The sequence below is a fragment of the Brassica napus genome, chromosome C8 (genome assembly GCF_020379485.1).
Source record: "Brassica napus cultivar Da-Ae chromosome C8, Da-Ae, whole genome shotgun sequence".
Lineage (NCBI taxonomy): Eukaryota > Viridiplantae > Streptophyta > Magnoliopsida > Brassicales > Brassicaceae > Brassica > Brassica napus.
Window position 1 is genome coordinate 28,960,195 of NC_063451.1, and position 20,752 is coordinate 28,980,946.

The 20,752-nt window shown below is 32.2% G+C and overlaps 2 protein-coding genes across 2 annotated transcripts; both read right to left on the reverse strand.

Annotated features, from left to right (window-relative positions):
• Positions 1-14: 14 nt before the first annotated feature.
• On the reverse strand, positions 15-3,121 carry LOC106387653 (laccase-1). The gene is made up of 5 exons (XM_022712643.2): positions 2,945-3,121; positions 2,418-2,569; positions 2,096-2,340; positions 1,303-1,431; positions 15-1,221 (listed from the first exon to the last, which is right to left on the reverse strand). Exons 1-5 carry the CDS (start codon positions 3,044-3,046, stop codon positions 113-115), a joined length of 1,737 nt encoding a protein of 578 aa, XP_022568364.1. The 5' UTR covers positions 3,047-3,121; the 3' UTR covers positions 15-112.
• A 5,006-nt stretch (positions 3,122-8,127) lies between these two features.
• Positions 8,128-19,219, reverse strand: LOC106383759 (mitogen-activated protein kinase 8). The gene is given in 11 exon segments (XM_048766442.1): positions 8,128-8,443; positions 8,544-8,940; positions 9,019-9,092; positions 9,188-9,325; positions 9,404-9,559; positions 9,657-9,806; positions 14,202-14,261; positions 14,336-14,463; positions 14,544-14,750; positions 14,753-14,936; positions 15,751-19,219. Coding segments are annotated over 10 exon segments (1,455 nt in total). The 5' UTR covers positions 15,991-19,219; the 3' UTR covers positions 8,128-8,443; positions 8,544-8,822.
• Positions 19,220-20,752: the final 1,533 nt, after the last annotated feature.

Genomic DNA, 20,752 nt, shown 5'->3' on the forward strand with positions numbered 1-20,752 from the left:
AACACTCAAAAGCATTTGACAGAAAAGAACAACCATTCATTATTTAAATCTAAAACACTCAAAATACAATAAAACAAAACCCTAGAAACGACCTAACTTGTTGAACACTCTTTCAACACTTGGGAAGATCACGAGGAGGACGAAGCAGAGTCTGCGAAGGAAGAGGCCCATCTTTAACGATAAAGCCCATAGCCAATCCCCACGAGGTATGCTGCTCGAGATGACAGTGAATAAACCAAACTCCAGGATTATCCGCGTTTATCCTAATCGCCGCCCATCCTCCCGTCGGCACCGCGATCGTGTTCCTCTCCGGCGGATCCACCAAGTTATACTTCTCCGGATCCTTCTCCTCGTCGAAGTTTCCGAACCCTCTTCCGACAACGAAGAAGTTGTGTCCGTGCACATGTAACGGATGGTTCTCAATATTTAAAAAACTCGTCCCCTGGAACACAATCTCCAACCTCGCACCGAAGTCCACTTCGAACAGCTTGGTTCCGAACTCGGTGTTCATGTTCTCCGACACGGGGTCGACTCCCGTGAAGTCGAATCTGCTCGGAGGCTTCTCCGGGAAGTCGAGCGTGAACACCCCTCTGCTCTTTTTCTTGTAGTAGCTCTCCAGGATTGAGATAGGAGGTCTGATGAACGAGACGTTGTTCATCGACGCGAAGAATCTCTTCCCGTCGTATCCGGAGCAGGTTTGATTGTCCGGGCAGTTTTGGAGGTTGAGGCTGATCGTGGTGATCACGCGCTTGTCGATCGCCGTGGGGACTTTGCACGGGTACTCGGCCGACCCGAGGCTCTTGATGCTGTCGGAGAATCTCGTCGCGAACTTCGTGTCCAGCATGTCGGGGAGGACCGAGCGTGTGGATAGCGTCGTTATTAACCGGCGTCGGTTTAGATGGTTAACCGGTTTACTCTTGTTGTAACGGAGGAAGCCGACGGTGGTGGAGTTGTTGAAGGGGAAGACGGAAGTGACATAAGGAGTTGCGGCTATGAGAAATTCTCCGTCGGAGAGGTGGTTGGTGCGGAGGAGGAGGGTGGTGGTTTGACCGGGAGCGATCATGATTGCTTTGGTATGAACCGGTTTGGTGTAAACCGCGTCGACTTCGACTACGGTTAGTGTGTGGTTTGATATAGCGAAGAAGAGTTCGTTGTTTAGAGCAGCGTTGATTATGCGGAGGATGTATGTTTTTCCCGCGTCCACGTTCGCGGTGAAAGTATCTGCACACAATTTGAAAATTTTAATAATGAGAAACAAACCGGATTTGGAACTAAACCATCGGTTAAGAGAGAAGATTGGACCTTTGGTAGAGCAAGGATAAAGTGGACCGGGAAGGCCGTTAAGCGTGTAAGCGTCGGAAACTTTGGCACCAGCTCCTGTTTTCAACATCTGCTTCTCCACCTTGTCTACGTCATCATTCCACCATTCACCTGGTGGGCAAAAACCAAACCAAACTGAGTTAACCCAAACCACCCGAACTCAAACCAACCCAAAGGAGACCAAAATATAATCCAAACCATTAAGTTGGTTTTCTTAACATGATTTTATTTTATTAGTAAAAGGTTCCATAAATTTCCTTTTATCTTTCTAATATTAATGATCAAAAGTTATACTGGTTTTATTTTATGTTTTGTAAATTGGTTTTTAATGAGAGTAAACTTGAAGTCTTGAACCAAGATAAAACTAACCTGAATTAGACCAAATTTAACATAAACTGAACGGAACACACACTAAACCAGACTAACTCTATATGAAATCAGTTAGTTTTATCAAAAGGAATTGGATAAAATTCAATTCATAATTAGTTAGAGTTTCACAGCTCAATACATAATTATCCATTATATGAGCACTAATATATACATATTGATTATCATCTACTTATTCATAATATTACGTGTGTTATATATATATATATATATGCATGATCCCTCTCCTGACTGTGTACTCGTAGAAACTAAAGTTAAAAGTGATAAGCTTTACCATTTACCCTTTTTCTGTTTATACACGCTGTTTGATAATTTTAGTTTAAAAATTTGGGAAAATTATAGATTTGAGTGATAAGAAACAAAAATTAAAACTAGTTATATTTTGTACCGAGTATAATGGGAATTTCGGACTGGATGTGGCTGCCGGAGAATGGGTAAGGCTGCCTCGGATAGATGATGAAGGCACCGTAGACGGAGGCGCGTTGCCATGAGTGATGTGCATGCCAAAGGAGTGTGCCTCTTTGGTCTTCCACTTTGAACCTATATGTATATGATTGTTTCGATCGTATAGGACACTGCGTAATGTAAGCCGGTCCATCAGCCCAACCGCTCCGGTATTGCCTTAACCCATGCCTACTCACATAAAGTAAGTTAACAAAATGTTTAACTGTCGTTAAATTATGCATGCATGAGATTTAAATATTATTTACCAATGAATAGTTGTATTGTGAGCAATCCGGTTAGTCACTTTGATTTCTACGGTGTCACCTTCGTTAACCACCACCGCCGGCCCAGGGTATTGTCCGTTCACCGTTAAAAGTTGCTTCGTGTGGCACAGCCTAGTTACCTTCTTCCACTCGACCTAAAACCCCCAAAATTATATAAATATTGAAAAATGTTACTATTACATTTGTGTAATACGCTACCACCGGAAAATATCCTATAAAGTCCCATGTAGCGATAATTGTAGTTATATGTAAGACATTATAGATTTTTTATAAGAATAATAAAAGCACAAATTTTTATTTAAACGTAGAGCATTGTAAAAACAATTAAAGTGTCAAGACCGGCACTGATCTTACATCATAGTATCATACGACTGATAAAGATGTGTATAATGAATAAACCTTGTGCATACTGCTTTATGATTTTTCGAAATTTCATTTTATGACCATGTAATAAAAATAGAGTCTAAGAGTAGATAAAATGAAATGGAGTCTTCGTAAAATTTGCTTACATTAAAGTGAAATCGACGGGTGGTTGAAGCCGAAGAATAAGGGAGAAGAGTTGCAAAGAGAACCAGAAAGGTCGAAATCATTAGAAATCCGAAAGTCTTCATTTTCTTAATATAGAATATGACTGTTCTTCTTTGTTTTTTTTTTCTTACCTTACACTTGATTCTTGATTAAGATGTTAATGTGGAGATTCCTTTATATAGGATCAAACTGGGTTTCCTTTCTAGTTTAAATATTATTTTATAACAAATTCTGTTAAAGCACCTATATTTTATAAAGTCTTTGAAAACACCCCTAAGATGATTTTCTCTGCCCAATAAAATACCATGCACGAAAAAGATAAAGGGGATAACTAATTTCAAGTATATATATTTTGTCAATAATTACGGGTGGGTTTTCTTACATTATTGGATCGGTAGGTGAGAGTACCACGTACGAGAAAGTTAACCACTTATAATCTGTTTTGAAGATTTCAAATCTCTCATTTACATAGTCATCTGACTCATCTCAACATGATTTATTCATAAGTTTATGTAAACTATAAACTAGCCACTTCTAAATTACTTTTTGTTGCTAAAATATTAGACTCTTGTATTTATAGGTTGCTTTCTATAACTGTTTTGTTTCTCTTCTCGACCAATCTCAGCATATATCAGACACCTCTTCTTCTTTTTTTGTAAAACACCCAATCATTCTTTTGTTCACCAAACTTCCCACAATTTGAATGTAACTATCTCGTTCAACTTGCTCATTTATTTAAGCGCCAGTCATTAATCCTCGTAGCTTTTGTCACGTTTGAGTCTCTGTTTGATAGCTTTAGATGTGATATTGTCAGCATGTCTTATTTTAAATGTATTACTAGCAAGTTGATTTACCAAAAATGTATAGCACTAACAAATCTAATCCAAAAAGTAAATATATAATAACACCAACTTGATATCAATACTTTTCGGTTAAATTGACTATAACTCAACATAATTTAGTTTATATTCCAACATAATAACTGTGTTTGAATCGACATGAGAATGACCTAATTATTGAATTACAGTAAATCAAATGTACGTGTTTAATGGTTGCTAGTGAAGAGTTTTTAGAAATTCCAACGTCGATTGTTAAGTCTGTGTTCTCTCGGTCACTATAAATCTAGCTAAGATTATCGGTTACTAACTCTATAAAACGGCAAGAATATACTTATAAAAAAAACGGCAAGAATATGTTCTCTAAAGTTTTTTTTATTTGAACTCGTTTCTATTCATATTTTAGGGCTTGTTTCATATATCATTTATCATCGCTTGAGTTTCCTAGTAAAACCATTTCAACCGATCGATGGTGTGAGGATCTAGAAATTAAGAAAACATGACCAATCACTTGTATTCCGTACTGTTTCTAGCTAGTAATGACCAGTTGATGAATTTATTTTAGCCAATAGTAACGTCAACTGTTAGCTCTCGGACGATGACAAACAATATCGACAGAAAGAAAACAAACTACTATTGCGATTTACAAATAATATCGTCTGTCACTTCGTAAGTGGAACATCTTGAGATTGACTCTTCTGAAAAAGAATGCACATGTAATAATATGGGTACGTAAAAGTTATGTCTACTTTAAGTGGATATCAGTTCAGGATTTGTTGTAGGGATGAAATTAAACTCACATGTAAAACGCGGGTGTGTATCTTATATTACACCCTCTTTTTGGGTATATTTGGGTTAAGCATTATCTGAAGAACCAATTGGCTATCAGGAAAAATTTATGAAAGTTATTGTAATCGCATAACGTTTATGTATTTTATTTGCACGATACTAAAAAAAAAACTTAATAAACTCTAGGAGTTGAAATTGCAGTCCACACTACTAATAAATAATGGGAAGTATATGACGAAATACTTTTTGAAGTCTTTTAAAAAGAAAATCATTGAGACTTATATGGTCGATAAAGTGATAGATCAATGGGTTGGTGTGAGCCATCTGATAAAAGGAATCAGATAGGACTCTCTTTTTTGGGCAAAATTGCAAAATTTACTGTACGCAAAAACATATGAATACATTGTACATATAAGTATATAACATATATGTTAAAAAAGAAAGAAAGAGAGAGTATATTATACTACAATTACAAGTCTCCTTTCATGTTAAAAAAAAAAAGTCTCTTTGCATTTGAAGTCAGTCATACAGAAGACAGCTTTTACAAATTTCGAAACAGATGCCATGCAACCATATATATCACTTGAGTGTGCGTAATAAATGACCCTGGTGAACTCAAAAGGAAAGTGTTTTCAACTCATAATATTCTGAGAGTTATTCTTGGGTTCACCCCCTAGGATGGGTTCACCCTCTAGGATGAATCTAAAGGTTCACCAGCTAATAGAATTTCATTATTTCAAATTCGATATTTTTTAAAAAAGAAATCAAAATATTATCAATTTATATTATGTCTTTAAAATAAAAAAATAAAAAAAAATAGCAGCTACAGAAAAAAGAATTAAAAAAATCTTTTTAACGTCGTCAGCAAAACACTAAACCCTAAATCCTAATCCCTAAACCCTAAATCCTAATCCCTAAACCTTAAATCCAAAACCTTAAACTCTTGGGTAAACCTAAATCTTTGGGTAAACTCTAAACCCTTGGGTAAACCCTAAACCCTTGGATAAATCCTAAACTCTAAATAAAAACACTAAACCCTAAAACTCTAAATCCTAAACCCTAAACCCTTGAGTGTTTTAGTGTTTAGTGATTTTGATTTAGAGTTTAAGATTTATCCTAGAGTTTAAAATTTATCATAGAATTTAGGGTTTACCCAAGGGTTTAGGGTTTACGATTTAGGGTTTAATGTTTTGCTCACGACGTTAAAAATATTTTTTTTTTGTAATTACTACTATTTTTTATTTATTTCTTTTTACCTTTTAATTTAAAAAAGATAACATAATTTGACAATATTTTGTTTCCTTTTTTAAAAGATATCAAATATTAAATAACATAATCATATTGGTTGGTGAACCCCAAAGGTTTATCCTAGGGAGTGAACACAAGAATAAGTCTCTTCAAATGGAGTTGTGGTGGAGAAATTCTTGGGTTCACCCCTAGGGTGAACCTCTAGATTCACCAACCAATAGTGTTTGAGTATTTGATATTTGATATCTTTTAAAAAAGGAAACAAAATTGAATTTCCAAATAATATTATATTTTTAAAATAAAACAATAAAAATAGTTACAAAAAATAAATAAATAAATATTGATAAACTTTTAGCAAAATACTAAATCTTATACCCTAAATCCTAAACTCCAAACCCTAAATTATAAACCATAAATCTTGGATAAACCGTAAACCATTGGAAAATTTTAAACCCTAAATGATACATTAAAAACTAAATCTTAATAACACTAAACCCTAAATCCTAATCACTAAACCCTAAACCCTAATCACTAAATCCTAAACCCTTGGATAAACCCTGAACCCTTGGATAAATCATAAACTCTAAATCAAAAATATTTAAAATTAAACCCTAGAGTTTATGATTTATCCAAGGGTTCAGAGTTTACCCAAGGGTTTAGGGTTTACCCAAGGGTTTAGGGTTTAGTGATTAGGATTTATGGGTTAGTGTTAGTAAAATTTAGTTTTTAATGTATGATTTAGGGTTTAAGATTTTCCAACAGTTTAGAGTTTATCCAAAGTTTAAGGTTTAACGTTTAGGGTTTATGATTTAGGGTATAGAGTTTAGTATTTTGCTGAAGACTTAACAATATTAATTAATTTATTTTTTGTAACTATTTTTATGTATTTTTATTATTTTATTTTAAAAATATAATCTAATTTGGATATTCAATTTTATTTCCTTTTTTAAAAGATATCAAATATCAAATATTCAAACACTATTGGTTGGTGAACCTAGAGGTTCACTCTAGGGGGTGAACCCAAGAATTTCTCGTTGTGGTGTTTAGAACACTTATAATCGCATTTATATGCAAATATATGTCTAATCAAGACATTCTATAAAAATAATTATATATATTTTATGTTAAACTGCTAATTAAAAAGGTTTAAATTTGATGTTTTACTTTTTAATATACAGTACTAATTTCTAGTTTAACATCACGATTTCAGTCACCAAACGTTATTGATATAAATTTCAGATGGTATTTTTGCGGGGTAATATGATATTTTTGATGGCATTTTGCCATTTAAAAAACGTTTATTAGAAATTTCACTGGTGTTAGTCAAGATTTTGTGATCTATTCCTTTACGATATGATGAAACCCATTATTTTTCCTAGTAGTCAAAATTTGAAGTCAAACTCCAAATTGTGGCGGCGTAATTATCATAATCTTAGAGTATAAAGTTAGACATTTCACTTTTGAATGTTTACAGAATTAAAATAGTTTTAATGAATTATACAAAGTTTATTGTCGCCTAATATTGCTTAACCAATTTGGCGTATTATGGACTTTATCCTGGAAAATTCTATTCGCTTTTGCAGATTCTTATCGGGGCTGTGGTTTGGGGTTGGTGGATAAGCTCCTAAAAATTTTTTTAATAAATGGTTCTTAATTTTTTTAATTAAAAATTAATAGACGAGTTCTTATATTTCGATAAGAACATCACCTTAAGAACTTTCCAACAATCATGCTCTAAGAGCAGTTTCCATTACTTAACAAACTCTTAAACGAATTTAAAGCTTTTAATAATTAATTTTTATTTCTCTTAGAAAAGTTAAACTATCAACTAAGGGACACATACAAGAAGAGTATCTATTAAAGTTCTAATAATTTTCTTTAAAAAAAATTAAAAATGTTCTATAAAAATTATTTCTGAAATAACATAGAGATGAAAATGCTTTAAGAGCTCACTTTACTCTTTAACATTATTTCAGACCAATGATTTAATCAAATAATTTTGTTTTTGTCGTCATGAGATCAGACCAATAATTTTATCATCCGATAATGGATATCATATTACAGAAAAAGTATAACAATACAATTTAGATTTTGACATCATGGACTAATAAACAAGAGATCCTGTAGCTTATTCTTCGTCATTAGAAAGCCAACTAACACAGCATTAAGCCTGCTAATTTTTTAATTTTAGCTTTTAAAAAGCCGAGTTTTATCTTCCGGTTTATATTATAGAGGACCCAATACCCCGGTTCAACCTGAACCGGATTAGACACGACCACACCAAATGGCACTGAAGTAAAATCCGTTAAACTAAAAAGAACGTCAAAGATCAGTTTGTATAAAAAAGACAAAACAAAAAATTACATGGAGATCGATGTGCTTATTCAAAGTTCTCATTCTTACCCCCAAACTTTTAAATACAACAAATCAAACCCCAACCACGAAGATGGTTGTGGAAGAGGGAGAAGCAAACATGGAGAAACAAATTTTTCACCAGAAAACTTTTGCCAAAAAAACTATATATTTATTTTAAGAATTATGAAGAGAAGCAACTCTATCAGTAAGCTCTGAAACTGTTTCATCATTTCCATCCTCAGCTATGATGTCCTGCAACCAGAGAGAACAGAACAACAGTAAGTAAACTCTATTTGCATGTTCCTTTCAAGATCCTCTGTTTTTTGCATTCTATACTAACTAACTAACCAACCTTTTTGTCGGTTTTAGATTGGACATTGATGCATTTAGAACCGCTGATGCTGGCACTCTTCATGAGGCTACGAGCACTGTAACCTCCTCCATTCTCTGCTTCCTCAGATTCCAAGGTTGAAGCCACATCAGCTGCTGCTCTACTCTCAACATCACTACTTCCTTCTGCAGTTTCACCATTCGGAGCAGGAACTCTCTCTCTGCAAACACACAACCACAAAGAAGCAAAATGCTCTCAGAGAAAGAGAGAGCAAAGCGAGAGGGATTCTGTGAAAACACATTACCTTGGCAAGGAAGCATGATGTCTATGAAGTGCAGTACTTCTTCCTCCTCCTGCTCCTGGTTTACCTTGATTTTCTTCAAGATAAGCAAATTGCCTCTTAAACCTATCAACCCCACTGCATAAACAACAGAAGATTCTTGGTTTCTTTTTGTTTCAGGGAATTATAGTTCATGAGTTGTTTAATTAAGCTAACCTAGGGTACAAGAAGCTAAGCTGATCACCACCGCGCTTGTATTCCTCCAACATCTGAGGATGATACTCCAATATCTAATGTGTTTCCCCCCAAAGATAAGTGATTGTTAAAATCAGTGAAGAGCAGATAAACATAACCAGAGAAGTAGAAGAAGGGTTTTTGTGTTTACCTCTCGGTAGATTAATTCTCTGACATCATCTTTGTTTAACTTCTTTCTCTCAAAATCAAACTCAAGCTTTGAAATTGGCTGCGTTGATGGTTCACGCTCTGAGTTCGACAAACCACTGAAGTATGGATCAGACACTGCCTGTAAATAAAAAAAAAATCAGAAACAATAAACATCAGAGTTTCAATCTGTGTAATAAAAAAAAAACTCTTCACTTACATCTTCAGCTGATGCACGATCTTTAGGATCAAATGCAAGAAGGCGTTCAAGAAGGCGAAGAGCCAAAGGATCAGCTTTAAGGAACTTATGAGAGAAAGGAACCGGCTGTTTTTCCCTCATGCTGCTAAGGTATCTCCTCGCCTTTTCATTTCTAATCTGTCAAAAAATTTCAAGATTTCAAAAATCTCATTTACAGGAAACAACTCACTTCTCAAAGAGATTTTTTAAAATAAAACTAGCTAGTGTTACTAACTTTTGAAATGGACTCAGGCGGTGGAGTGCCGAGAAAGTCAGTCATAAGATCCAATTGGTGCACCACGTTTTTGCCGGGAAACAAAGGCTTTCCCAATAGCATTTCAGCAAAAATGCAACCAACACTCCATATATCAATCGCAGGTGTATACTGAAACATGACACAAAGTTAATTCAGCATGAAATGGTTGGTCTTAGGCCTGGGATTTATTCGAAGTAACCATATTTTGAACTGAACTAACCAAATTTAACCGAAATTTTAACAAAACTAAACAAAATCTAACCAAAATCAAATACTTCGGTATGATTTTCAAAAACCAAACTAATTGAATACCGAACCGAACTAAACAAACTTAACCAAATTTATCCGAAATTTTAATAAATTAAACCAAATCTAACTGAAATGAAATACTTCGGTAAGATTTTCAAAAACCAAACTAATTTAATACCGGAGCAAACTTTATTTCGAACAAGATATGAGCCCGTTGCGTTGCAACGGGTTTTGTGTGATGTTTTAATTTAAAAAAAAATAAAATAATAAATAATTTTATTATAGTTTTATGATTGTTTTTTGCATATGTTGTTTGAGATTTATTTTATAATTAAAACCCATTTTTGCACATAAGTTTAAGTTAATATTTATATTTTATAATCATGGTACATAGATAAATTGTTATAAACTTTGTACTTAAGATTAGATAAAATACTATATCTAAACGTTTAAACTGAACACAACGCGAAATAAGAAACTGAATGACAACATTATACATGTTCTTATGTAATAGTTTAATGTTTTATTAAATAATTTGTTAGGATTTTTTTTTAAAAGAAAAAAATTCTATTTTATAAATCTAGTTTTTATTTACAATTAAAAAAATAATATTAAATACTTTTTCACAATTTTGTTTAAGATTTTTTTTAAAAAAAATTACTATCATATAACCTATTACAATTATCTTCTTTGTAGAATTTCAAAAAAAATAATTTGCTATCAAATAATTATTTTTAGTTACTAATAAAGAAAATTTACATTTCGTATCAATACTAATTTTACACTTCTTTTGTTAATTAAATAATTTTTTGTATCATGTTCATCATCAAATACTCTTTTAAAAATATTATCAAATAATTTTTTACAATTCTCTTTTGGTTAGGACTTAAAAATATGATACAATTTTTTTTTGTTTAGGATTTTTTATATAAATAAGAAAAAACTATCTAATATTCTTGTACAGTTTTTTAGGATTTTAGAAAAGGAAATTAATATTACATAATCTTTTACAATTATATTTTTTCTAGGATTTAGAAAAATAAAATTTCTATCAAATAACTATTTCCAATAAATATTAACTATTTTTAAAAGTTGCCATTTTCAAAATTCATTTTTTCCAATATCACTAATATTTTTTACAAATTTTCTTGTTAACTAAATATTTTTTTACTATCATGTTTATCATTAATTTTTATAAGTACAAATTACTATTAAATAAAATTTTACAATTCTCTCTGGTCAAGGTTTTTTTTTAAAAAGAAAAAATTCTTAATTAGTTAAGATTAGAAAATAATTTTTTTTTTTTAGAAATCTATTTTATTTAGGATTTTAGGAAAATAAGAAGTAATTTTCATATAATGACAGTTTTTATTGACACATTCACAATCTATATTTTTAATTGACACATGTCACAATCATATCAGGTGAAATATTTTGAAGTTAATTTTTGTTTATATTTTTTTAACACAAAATTATTAAAAAATAAAGTTAGTTAATTATAAGAAAAATAAGATTATTTTTATATATTTATTTTATTTAGACTTTTAAAAAGCAAATTAATTATTTTATAATTAATTTTTCTTTCAGATTTTTATACAAATATTTTATTTTTAATAGAAAAAATTATGTTTATTATTTATATATTTTGTCTTATACATACAAACACATATTCATCATATTCACACATACTATAGCAACATCAAAATATAAAATTATGTTAGTATCATAAGATGTAATAAAGATAATAAAAAGTTGAGTTGTATTAAGAAATTAAAAGAAAATACCGAGGTAATACTATTCATGTAAATACTATTGTGTTTTGTAAAAATAATATGTAGAAACTTAAACCTAAATATAGATATTTATAAAATAGAATGTTTTCCTTTTTTTAAAAAATCCTAGCAAAATAAAACTTTAAAGAATTATTTAATAAAATATTAAATTAGTATATAAAATGTGTATAATATTGTCATTGATTAGTATTTGACTTTTATTTCTTTTTACTTTCCATTCAATTTCTTAGTTCAGACTGTGTTCAGTTTAAATGTTTAGGTATAATATTTGAAGTTAATTTTGGTTTATATTTTTTTAACACAAAATTATTAAAAAAATAAAGTTAGTTAATTATAAGAAAAATAAGATTATTTTTATATATTTATTTTATTTTGACTTTTAAAAAGCAAATTAATTATTTTATAATTAATTTTTCTTTTAGATTTTTATACAACTATTTTATTTTTAATAGAAAAATTCTGTTTATTATTTATATATTTTGGCTTATACATACAAACACATATTCATCATATTCACACATACTCATGTACGATAACAACATCAGTAAAATTATGTTAGCATCATAAGATGTAATAAAGATAATAAAAAGTTGAGTTGTATCAAGAAATTAAAAGAAAATACCGAGGTAATACTCTTCATGTAAATACTATTGTGTTTTGTAAAAATAATATGTAGAAGCTTAAACCTAAATATAGATGTGAAATATTTGTAGCTATTTTTAGTCATACTTTTATAACATACAAAATTATCTATTAAAAAAGAAAGTTAGTTACTTATAAGACAATAATAAGAGTACTTTTAAAATTTTCTTTTAATTAGGCTTTTAAAAAAATAATATTATTTATTTAAAAGTTGGTTTTTATTCATTTTTTTTACTAAATAATTTTTTGTACTTGTAGGATTTTACAATTAGTTTTTGTTTAACATGTTTTCTTAAAAGTTAATATTTATCTTTTATAATTTTCTATCTTTAGTATCTCTAAAAACAAACATTATAATAAATAATAATAATAAGACTATTAAATAATATTTATAATTAATTTTTAAGAAAAAAATCGCTTTTTTATTTATTTTAGTATATATATTTTTGATTATGAGAAAGTTTAACACTTATCACATTTTCAAATATATAACTAACATTGTCAAAATCATGTAAATTAGCAACTTTGAAGAACCAAGATTTTATAAAAATACTAACAATAATAATAATAATAATAATAATAATAATAATAAGACTATTAAATAATATTTATAATTATTTTTTAAGAAAAATCATTTTAATTATTTTAGTATATATATTTTGATTATGAGATAGTTTAACACATATCACATTTTTAAATATATAACTAACATGTGTCACAATCATGCTAATTAGCAATTTTGAAGAACTAAGCTCAATATAATATTTTATAATTATATTTTCATTAAAATTTTAGAAAAGGAAAATTATATTAAATAAATTGTTTTCAAATATCTTTTTAGGATTTTGGAAAAAGAAAATTTCTAAAATAATTACTATTAAATATTAAAAAAATAATTTAACTATTAAATAATTTTTAAAAGTAGTTTTTATCAAAATTCGTTTTATTATCTTATTATATATATTTTTAATTATTATATATTTAAACACATGTCATGATATTATAAGGAAAATTGTTATCAAATAGTTTTTTGCAATTATCTTTTGATTATGATTTTAAAAAAGGAAAATTACTATTAAATAATATTTTAATTACTTTTTAATAAAATTTATTTTTTTTAATATCTTAATATATATATTTTTTATTATGAGATACATTAACACATGTCACATTCTTAAAATATATAATTGCCATGTGTCGCGATCATGTTAATTAAAAATTTTGAAGAACCAAACTTTTAGAAAGGAAAATTCTATTAAATAAATGGTTTTCAATTTTTTTTAACGATTTTGCAAAAAGAAAATTTCTGAAATAATTACTACTAAATATTAAAAAAAAATTTAATATTAAATAATTTTTAAAAGTAGTTTTTATCAAAATTCATTTTTATTATCTTATTATATATATGTTTAATCATTATATATTTAAACACATGTCACAATATTATAAGGAAAATTATTATCAAATAGTTTTTTTGCAATTATCTTTTGATTAGGATTTTAAAACAGGAAAATTACTATTAAATAATATTTTCAATTACTTTTTGATAAAATTCGTTTTTGTTAATATCTTAGTATATATATTTTTTAATTATGAGATAGATTAACACATGTCACAATCTTAAAATATATAATTGCCATGTGTCGCGATCATGTTAATTAGCAACTTTGAAGAACCAAACTTTATATAATAAGATTAATTTGGTAAGATTTATGTTGAACCAAATAACCAAACTAACCAAGCATGCCTAGCTTGTCTACAGAAAAGAAAACGAGAAGCATTTTCTTGTGACACAGAGAGCTAACTATAGAAGTTGAGTTCAGTGAAAAAAGAATCTTACTTTGGAGAAAAACGATCCACAGAGTTCAGGGGCACAATACCACCGAGTAGCTACATAATCCTATAGAGTACACAACACTTAAGGAGTTAGAGAGAATCTGATGAGCAGCTTTGTTGCATTCAGATGTGACTCACAGTCCAAAATATAGCGGTCAGGGCATCGTTGAAAGAAACACGAGCGAGTTCAAAATCACAGATCTTCAGTTTGCAATCAGCATTAGCTAGAATATTCTTTGGTTTCAAATCTCTATGAAACACATTAGCTGAAAAAAAAAACACTTTTTAAGTATCTCAATGAATCTACAAAGAGACCGAACAATGTGTAAAAACCAGAAACTCAAACCTGCGTGAACATACTTCAGACCACTGAGAAGCTGGTACAAGAAGAACTGATAATGCTTAGGAGTCAGATCATCGTTAGCCTTAATCACTTGATGGAGATCAGACTCCATCAACTCAAAGACAACGTAGATATCACGGAACTCTCTGCGGGAATGAGGTAGCATGATGTGTTTAATCTCCACAACATCTGGATGACGAAGCAGCCGCATCTGGTTGCGTCGGAGACATGGTCAAACACATCGTTTATCTTCTTGATGGCGACTCTTTCACCAGTGTGTGTGTCTAGAGCGGAAGCCACAGCCACAACGCCGTAGCTTCCTTTGCCAACGACTTCTTGAACCTCGTACCTGTTTGCTTCTCCGTACTCCGTGAAGAACTCAGTCTCTTGCACACCCTAAAGAACTTTAACTCATGATTCAAAGCTTGCCAACTTGATGGATCAAAACAACATGATGATCAACACAAAAACTCACATTACAGAACATTAAGAGAACAAAAAAACACGTCATTCACATCTTAAATACGTGTTTAATTAGATCAAAACATCTTTACATTACCAACCAAACACTCAATCATCAAAAACCAAAAAAAAAAAAATGGAAAGGAACAATATGATGACCAACTCAAATGGAACATAAAAACTCACATTGCATCCTTTAGTGGAGCAAAGGCAAGAGCACAAAACATCCAGAAAACAACACAACACGTCACTCACATCTCAATTAAGTGTTTAATCAGATAAAAACATCTCTACATTCCCAATCAAACACTCAATCATCACAAAACAAAAATAGAAAGAACAATGCGATGACCAATTAAATGGAAACACAAAAACTCAGATTGCATCCACTTATGAATCAAAGGCAAGAACATATAACATTAAGAGAACAACACAACACGTAACTCACATCTCAATTAGGTGTTTAATCAGATAAAAACATATTTGCTCCAACCAAACACCCAATCATATGAATATCAGAAAACAAAAAATAGAAAGAACAATGTAACGAACAATCAAATGGAACACAAAAACTCACATTGCATTCGTTTATGGAGAAAAGGCAAGAACACAACACACAGAAACATTAAGAGAACAACACAACACGTTACTCACATCTCAATTAAGTGTTTAATCAGATCAAATCATCTCTGCATTCCCAACAAAACAACCAACCATCAACAAAGAAGGAGGAGAAGAAGAAAGGCACCTTCTTTTGAGGATCTATGGGTAAGTGATTACGTTTCGGAACCTTAATAAGCTTTAGCCCAGAGAAATCGAGATCTTCAGTAACGAGAATAAGCTCATTCGAAACTCCAGATTGATCGGGATTAGAAAAAGTATCAGACTTTAGAACAATAGTTTCGTGTTTATCATTGAAAGAAGAAGAAGAAGGACGATGAAAAAGCCAACGACGAACACCGTCAACGAGATTTCCACCACCACCCATCAACCACTACTTAGATTTAGAAAAATTGGTAATTTACGAAACTGGGTCTCCGAAATTCGTTCTCAGCCAAACAATTCTCGTCAAATCAGCATCTTTCTCGCCGCATCTCTCGATTGTGTCCTTCCTTACGAGTGGGAGACCATCTTCTTCCTAATTGATTGGAGAGAGAGAGAAGAGAGGGAAGAATAAAATGGTTCACATTTAAAACGTAAGAGCACATGCAACGCGAGTCCGTAGGTGCAATCCTTAAAAAAAAAATATTAAAATATTAATTTGTTGGTTTCTGTGCCGGATCGAGATCGAAAAGTCCGAACCTAAGGATTGATCTAAGTGGAGGATTGTTACTGTGTCGCGGACCCCACGATACGTGGCGGCCCACGATTAGTTTATTTATTTTTTTAATTTTTTTTAATTAGAAGAAAAAAAGAAAAAAACTAATAAAAAAATAAAAAAATAACATAGGAAATCGAGCCATTTCAGACTCACCATTGCGGTTGGTCTAAGAATGTTTTTACGTTCCGGTTTGAATAGAACGGTCTATCTTAACCGGATTCGGGTTACCCTGATCTACTTTGTGATGTGGCTGTGTGGGCATGCATTTATTGTGTATAATGGGCTTTTCTAGTGGGGCATACAATAAGTGTGTTTTTATCCATCTTTTCTTTTGTTTCGTCAGAAATTGAGGAATTTTTTTTAATGAAACTGCATAATTATGATTTTTGTTTTCACATCCAGAACAATTTTACGGATTAAATAAATAAGTGGACATGGTTCAAACTATTAAATGCAACATAACAAATTAAATACTCTAATTATGAAACTCTAATTAAAATACTCTCTAATTATGAAACTCTAGATAGTTAAAACGAGTGACTAAAAAAACTCATTTCTTCTCAAGCGGTGCCTTCGTTAGTACCGGCGCTGCCTTGATCCATGACCGTGTCGATGATGTCGTCATTTTCCATCATCAGCTGAGCGGGAGTCTGTAGTGGCCTGATGAAGGTACCGTTAAAGATGAAACTGAGAGTGGTGTAATCTAAGTTTCTCCTTTGGCAGTAATCAAGCATTAGTCTCTCAAGATGTACATGAACACCAATCTCGTAGACATCTTTACCTTCGTCCTCTAGGTTCGTGACCTTGAGAGTGATCTTCTCTTGTGGAGCTCGACACCTCTTTGACCTCATCATTAGTAATTTAGAAGAAGCTTTGAGCCTTTGAGAGAGTTTTGAGGTTTCTAGGTTTGGGAATGTAAGGTGAAAAACTGATGAATGTTAAAGAGCTTTTGAGCTTAAAAGGACAATCCTCTCCTACTATTGGTGCATCCATCCATCTCTTTCTTTTTCATTTTACCTTTTTAGTTTCCTTTTTTTACCTTCGGTCTTGGGCTTTGACTGAAAGTTGCTTTTAAAACTTGCACTCAGAAGAGCAACAGCTTCCTTGTTAACTAACTTACAGTTAGAAACATGTATACGAAAGAAAGAAAACTAAAAAATAATATATATGGTGTAATTAGAGAGTTTAGAAACTGAATATTTCTCTGTTATTATTAATGATCAAGGGGGTTCTTTTATATAAGGATTACAAGATGAAGATAAATGGAAAGTATCCAAAACCTAAATTCACTATGATTAGGAAAACTACTAATACATAAAAATGGAAAGATTACATCTACTATGAAAAAGAAAGGGTTTCATTTTCTCCAAGCTTTGTGGCCACCTTTCTCTCTCCTGAAGTCGGGTCTCTCTCTCCTCTCTCTAGGGCTTCGGCCATCTCTCCATCTTCTAGGTATTGGGCCGGTCTTGGGCCGGGCCTGGTTAATGGCAATCCACTCCATGATTTATAACACTCCCCCTTGGATGCCATAACCATACAGGATTTGTAGTACGCTTCATGTTGCCTCATTAAAACCTTATCAGGAAAACCCAGTGGGACAAAACCATGATGAAGGAAAAAGAGTACAACACGCACTACTTCCCCTGATGTGAACCTCAGTGTAGGTTCTACATTCTACGCATCTTGTGCATGATATTTCTTGTATGTATAGGATGAGAAGTAATCGGCCAGTTTCATTACTAAGCCGTAACTAGACCACTTCGACCTCTTAGGTCGTTTCTCATGTCTTTTGACATCGAGTGTCCCGGTAAAGCATATGTGCTAAGCAATGTGAATCACATTGTCCTCGGAGATCACTATTGGGTCTTTGCAAATCGTGTTTGCATATGTCCATAGTCTAGACGTGATCGTCTACTCTTAACTCTTTACTATGGTCGGATAAACCGAGTACTCATGGACAATGTACTAAACATGGTTATCATGAACCTATGTCTCGCTGTATTTTCTATACTCAGATGTATATCAATGGCTTTATAATTTTGCCATACAATGGCTTATTGGCCAGAACATATTCATGATCCATACATATGGTCATCGATCTTTCTTGCTTTAGGCAATACCATATGTATTTCTCTCGGACATTGCAGTCCTTTATCCATCTCTTAATGGTGTCTCATAACCTCTATTGTTGTGGATTATATCACACACTGAAATATATATTATTAGGTCATAGATCTCGGCTCTCACAAGTTTATGGACTACAATACATTTGTATCCGGTTGATCTTTTGTCTCTACTAGCCCGTGATCAAGAAGAAGGGTCAGACGCCTTTTAGTCTTAAAAGCCGGACGCGTCTAGTAGAAGAGCCAGACGTTCTTTGCTGAAGAGCCGGACGCCCTTAGACGGACAGAGTCGGACATCTTTGGTTTGAAGGGCCGGAGCTGGACGCTTTTGGGCGGACACCCACATAGATTTATTCTATGTCTACTAACCTCTTTTAGGTTTATTATAATCACAAGGAATTTCAAATATATGGATTGTATTGGATTGTCTTTTATACAACTCCAAGATCAATGATCATGCGTGATCAATTTCTTTTACATACTATATGCAGCTGGTTTATGTTTCAGTCCATGAATCAGCTTAGGAACGAAGCTGTTCTTTCATCTTATCCAGTGATCCATATGCTGCTTACTACATCATTGTATCTAATTTCTTTCTTATGACCAGACCATTGTCAATTTCGAAATTTGTAGCAGCAACCACCACATAGGAGTTCATCTCCTTATAATCTGTTCCTTTGATCTCTGTGAGTACCTTGTGTAACAAGCTATAATTGAATGCTGTTAGTAGGAAAACATGAACACTCTTAGACCTCGTGATCATGTACCTTCTCTCACGGTTTCTTTATCTCACAAGATCCATCTATTTCACTGGTTTTATCAGATGGCGTTTCTGTATATGTATATGGCCAATACGCCCATCTCTCCTTTAAATACTTTGAACCTCCACGTTTTATCTTTTCTAATCTCTATGATCTTTTATGATTGTATGAGTACTCTTTCGTGGGTTCATGATCCTCGTTCATCTCTTTATGTTCAAGTGCTATAACTTTATGTATCTTTATACAAATGTGTGTGAGTGTCGACACTTTCATGTGGTTCCATTATGTTCCAGACATGATCTGATCACTTTGAGATTTCATTATCCAGGACCTTTGTTACCTAGTAGCTTGACGTCCCAAGACTACATGGTTTGGTACCTTAGATGTGTAGCTGCGCAGCCTTTTCTCAATGTCTGGTATGGTTTCTCTTATAATCTCGGATCTGTATTCTATGCACCATTTTTCTATCCGAGATTCCTTTATCTTATGGAACACTTGGTCTATCTTTTATAGACTCTATAGCAACTTGATTATGTCTCTTCTAGGACATTCATTTGGTGCTAAGCTGGTTAGTCATTTCTCGGGTCAGTGTCTGACATTTCGATTAGCTTCTCAATTAGCTAGCTTTATATAATCTTTCTTTGGACGTCTTAAATTATAATCTCTAGTCCGAGGATCTTTGCCAAGACAATGATGGTTAAAACCATTCTTATCATTCTTTTACCTTTTAATCTTTCTTTGTCCAGCTTATAATCTTTCTCCTTTAATATTGAATATCCGGATTCATTTGTTTCATGCAATCCGTACCTGGTCACTATTTTAATCACCCATGTTTTGGCTCACGGTCCTTTGAATTCGTGGAGAAGATCTCATTCTTATATATTCTCAATCCCCTTCTGAGGTTCCATCTTAGACGGCACATGTATGTATGTGATGGTTTATTCAAAATCTCTTAAGATGGTGTATGTATGGTTTTATGACCCGTATATAATTTGAGATGGGAATATCTATGCTCACTTATATGGCCTGATGCATATGATCATATTATCATTCTATACATGTAAAACATAATGTCTCCAAGCTTATAGACTTTAGAATCTTAGTCTTATAGATAATGGCTTACATGGCCGAACCTTTTATAGGTAATGGCTTACTTGGCCGAACCTTTATAGGTAATGGATTGTGTGCGGCCAAGTCACGGCCGAGCCGTTTATTCTCATGGTCTCTTCAGCCGGGTAATGGCCTCTTTGGTTTGGCCATTTGTATCATGGCCTCTACGGCCGAGGAATGATCCTTTATGGCCGAGTAATGACCGAGCCATATAACATGGTGTCTTAGACCATAGTGGTACACGAACTTGTAGTATTGATCATGGGTTTATCCTCTCTCCCCCTCATGACCATATTATAAGGCCGTGGTGCTTGGGACAATTAAGCCTAATGAGTTTCCCTTTGTGTACATGTTTCACAGAGTGAGATCTTTTACGGGATAACTCTGTGCCTTTTCAATCTTTGCATCAAGTTTAGACTTTAGGATGGCTAATCC

Coding starts and splice junctions, on each gene's coding strand:
- LOC106387653 (XM_022712643.2), bottom strand. CDS start 3,046: ATGAAGACTTTCGGATTTCTAATGATTTCGACCTTTCTGGTTCTCTTT. Junction 2,341..2,417: donor CACAATACAACTATTCATTG/GTAAATAATATT, acceptor TTATGTGAGTAG/GCATGGGTTAAGGCAATACC. Junction 1,432..2,095: donor CGAAATTCCCATTATACTCG/GTACAAAATATA, acceptor TTTGCCCACCAG/GTGAATGGTGGAATGATGAC.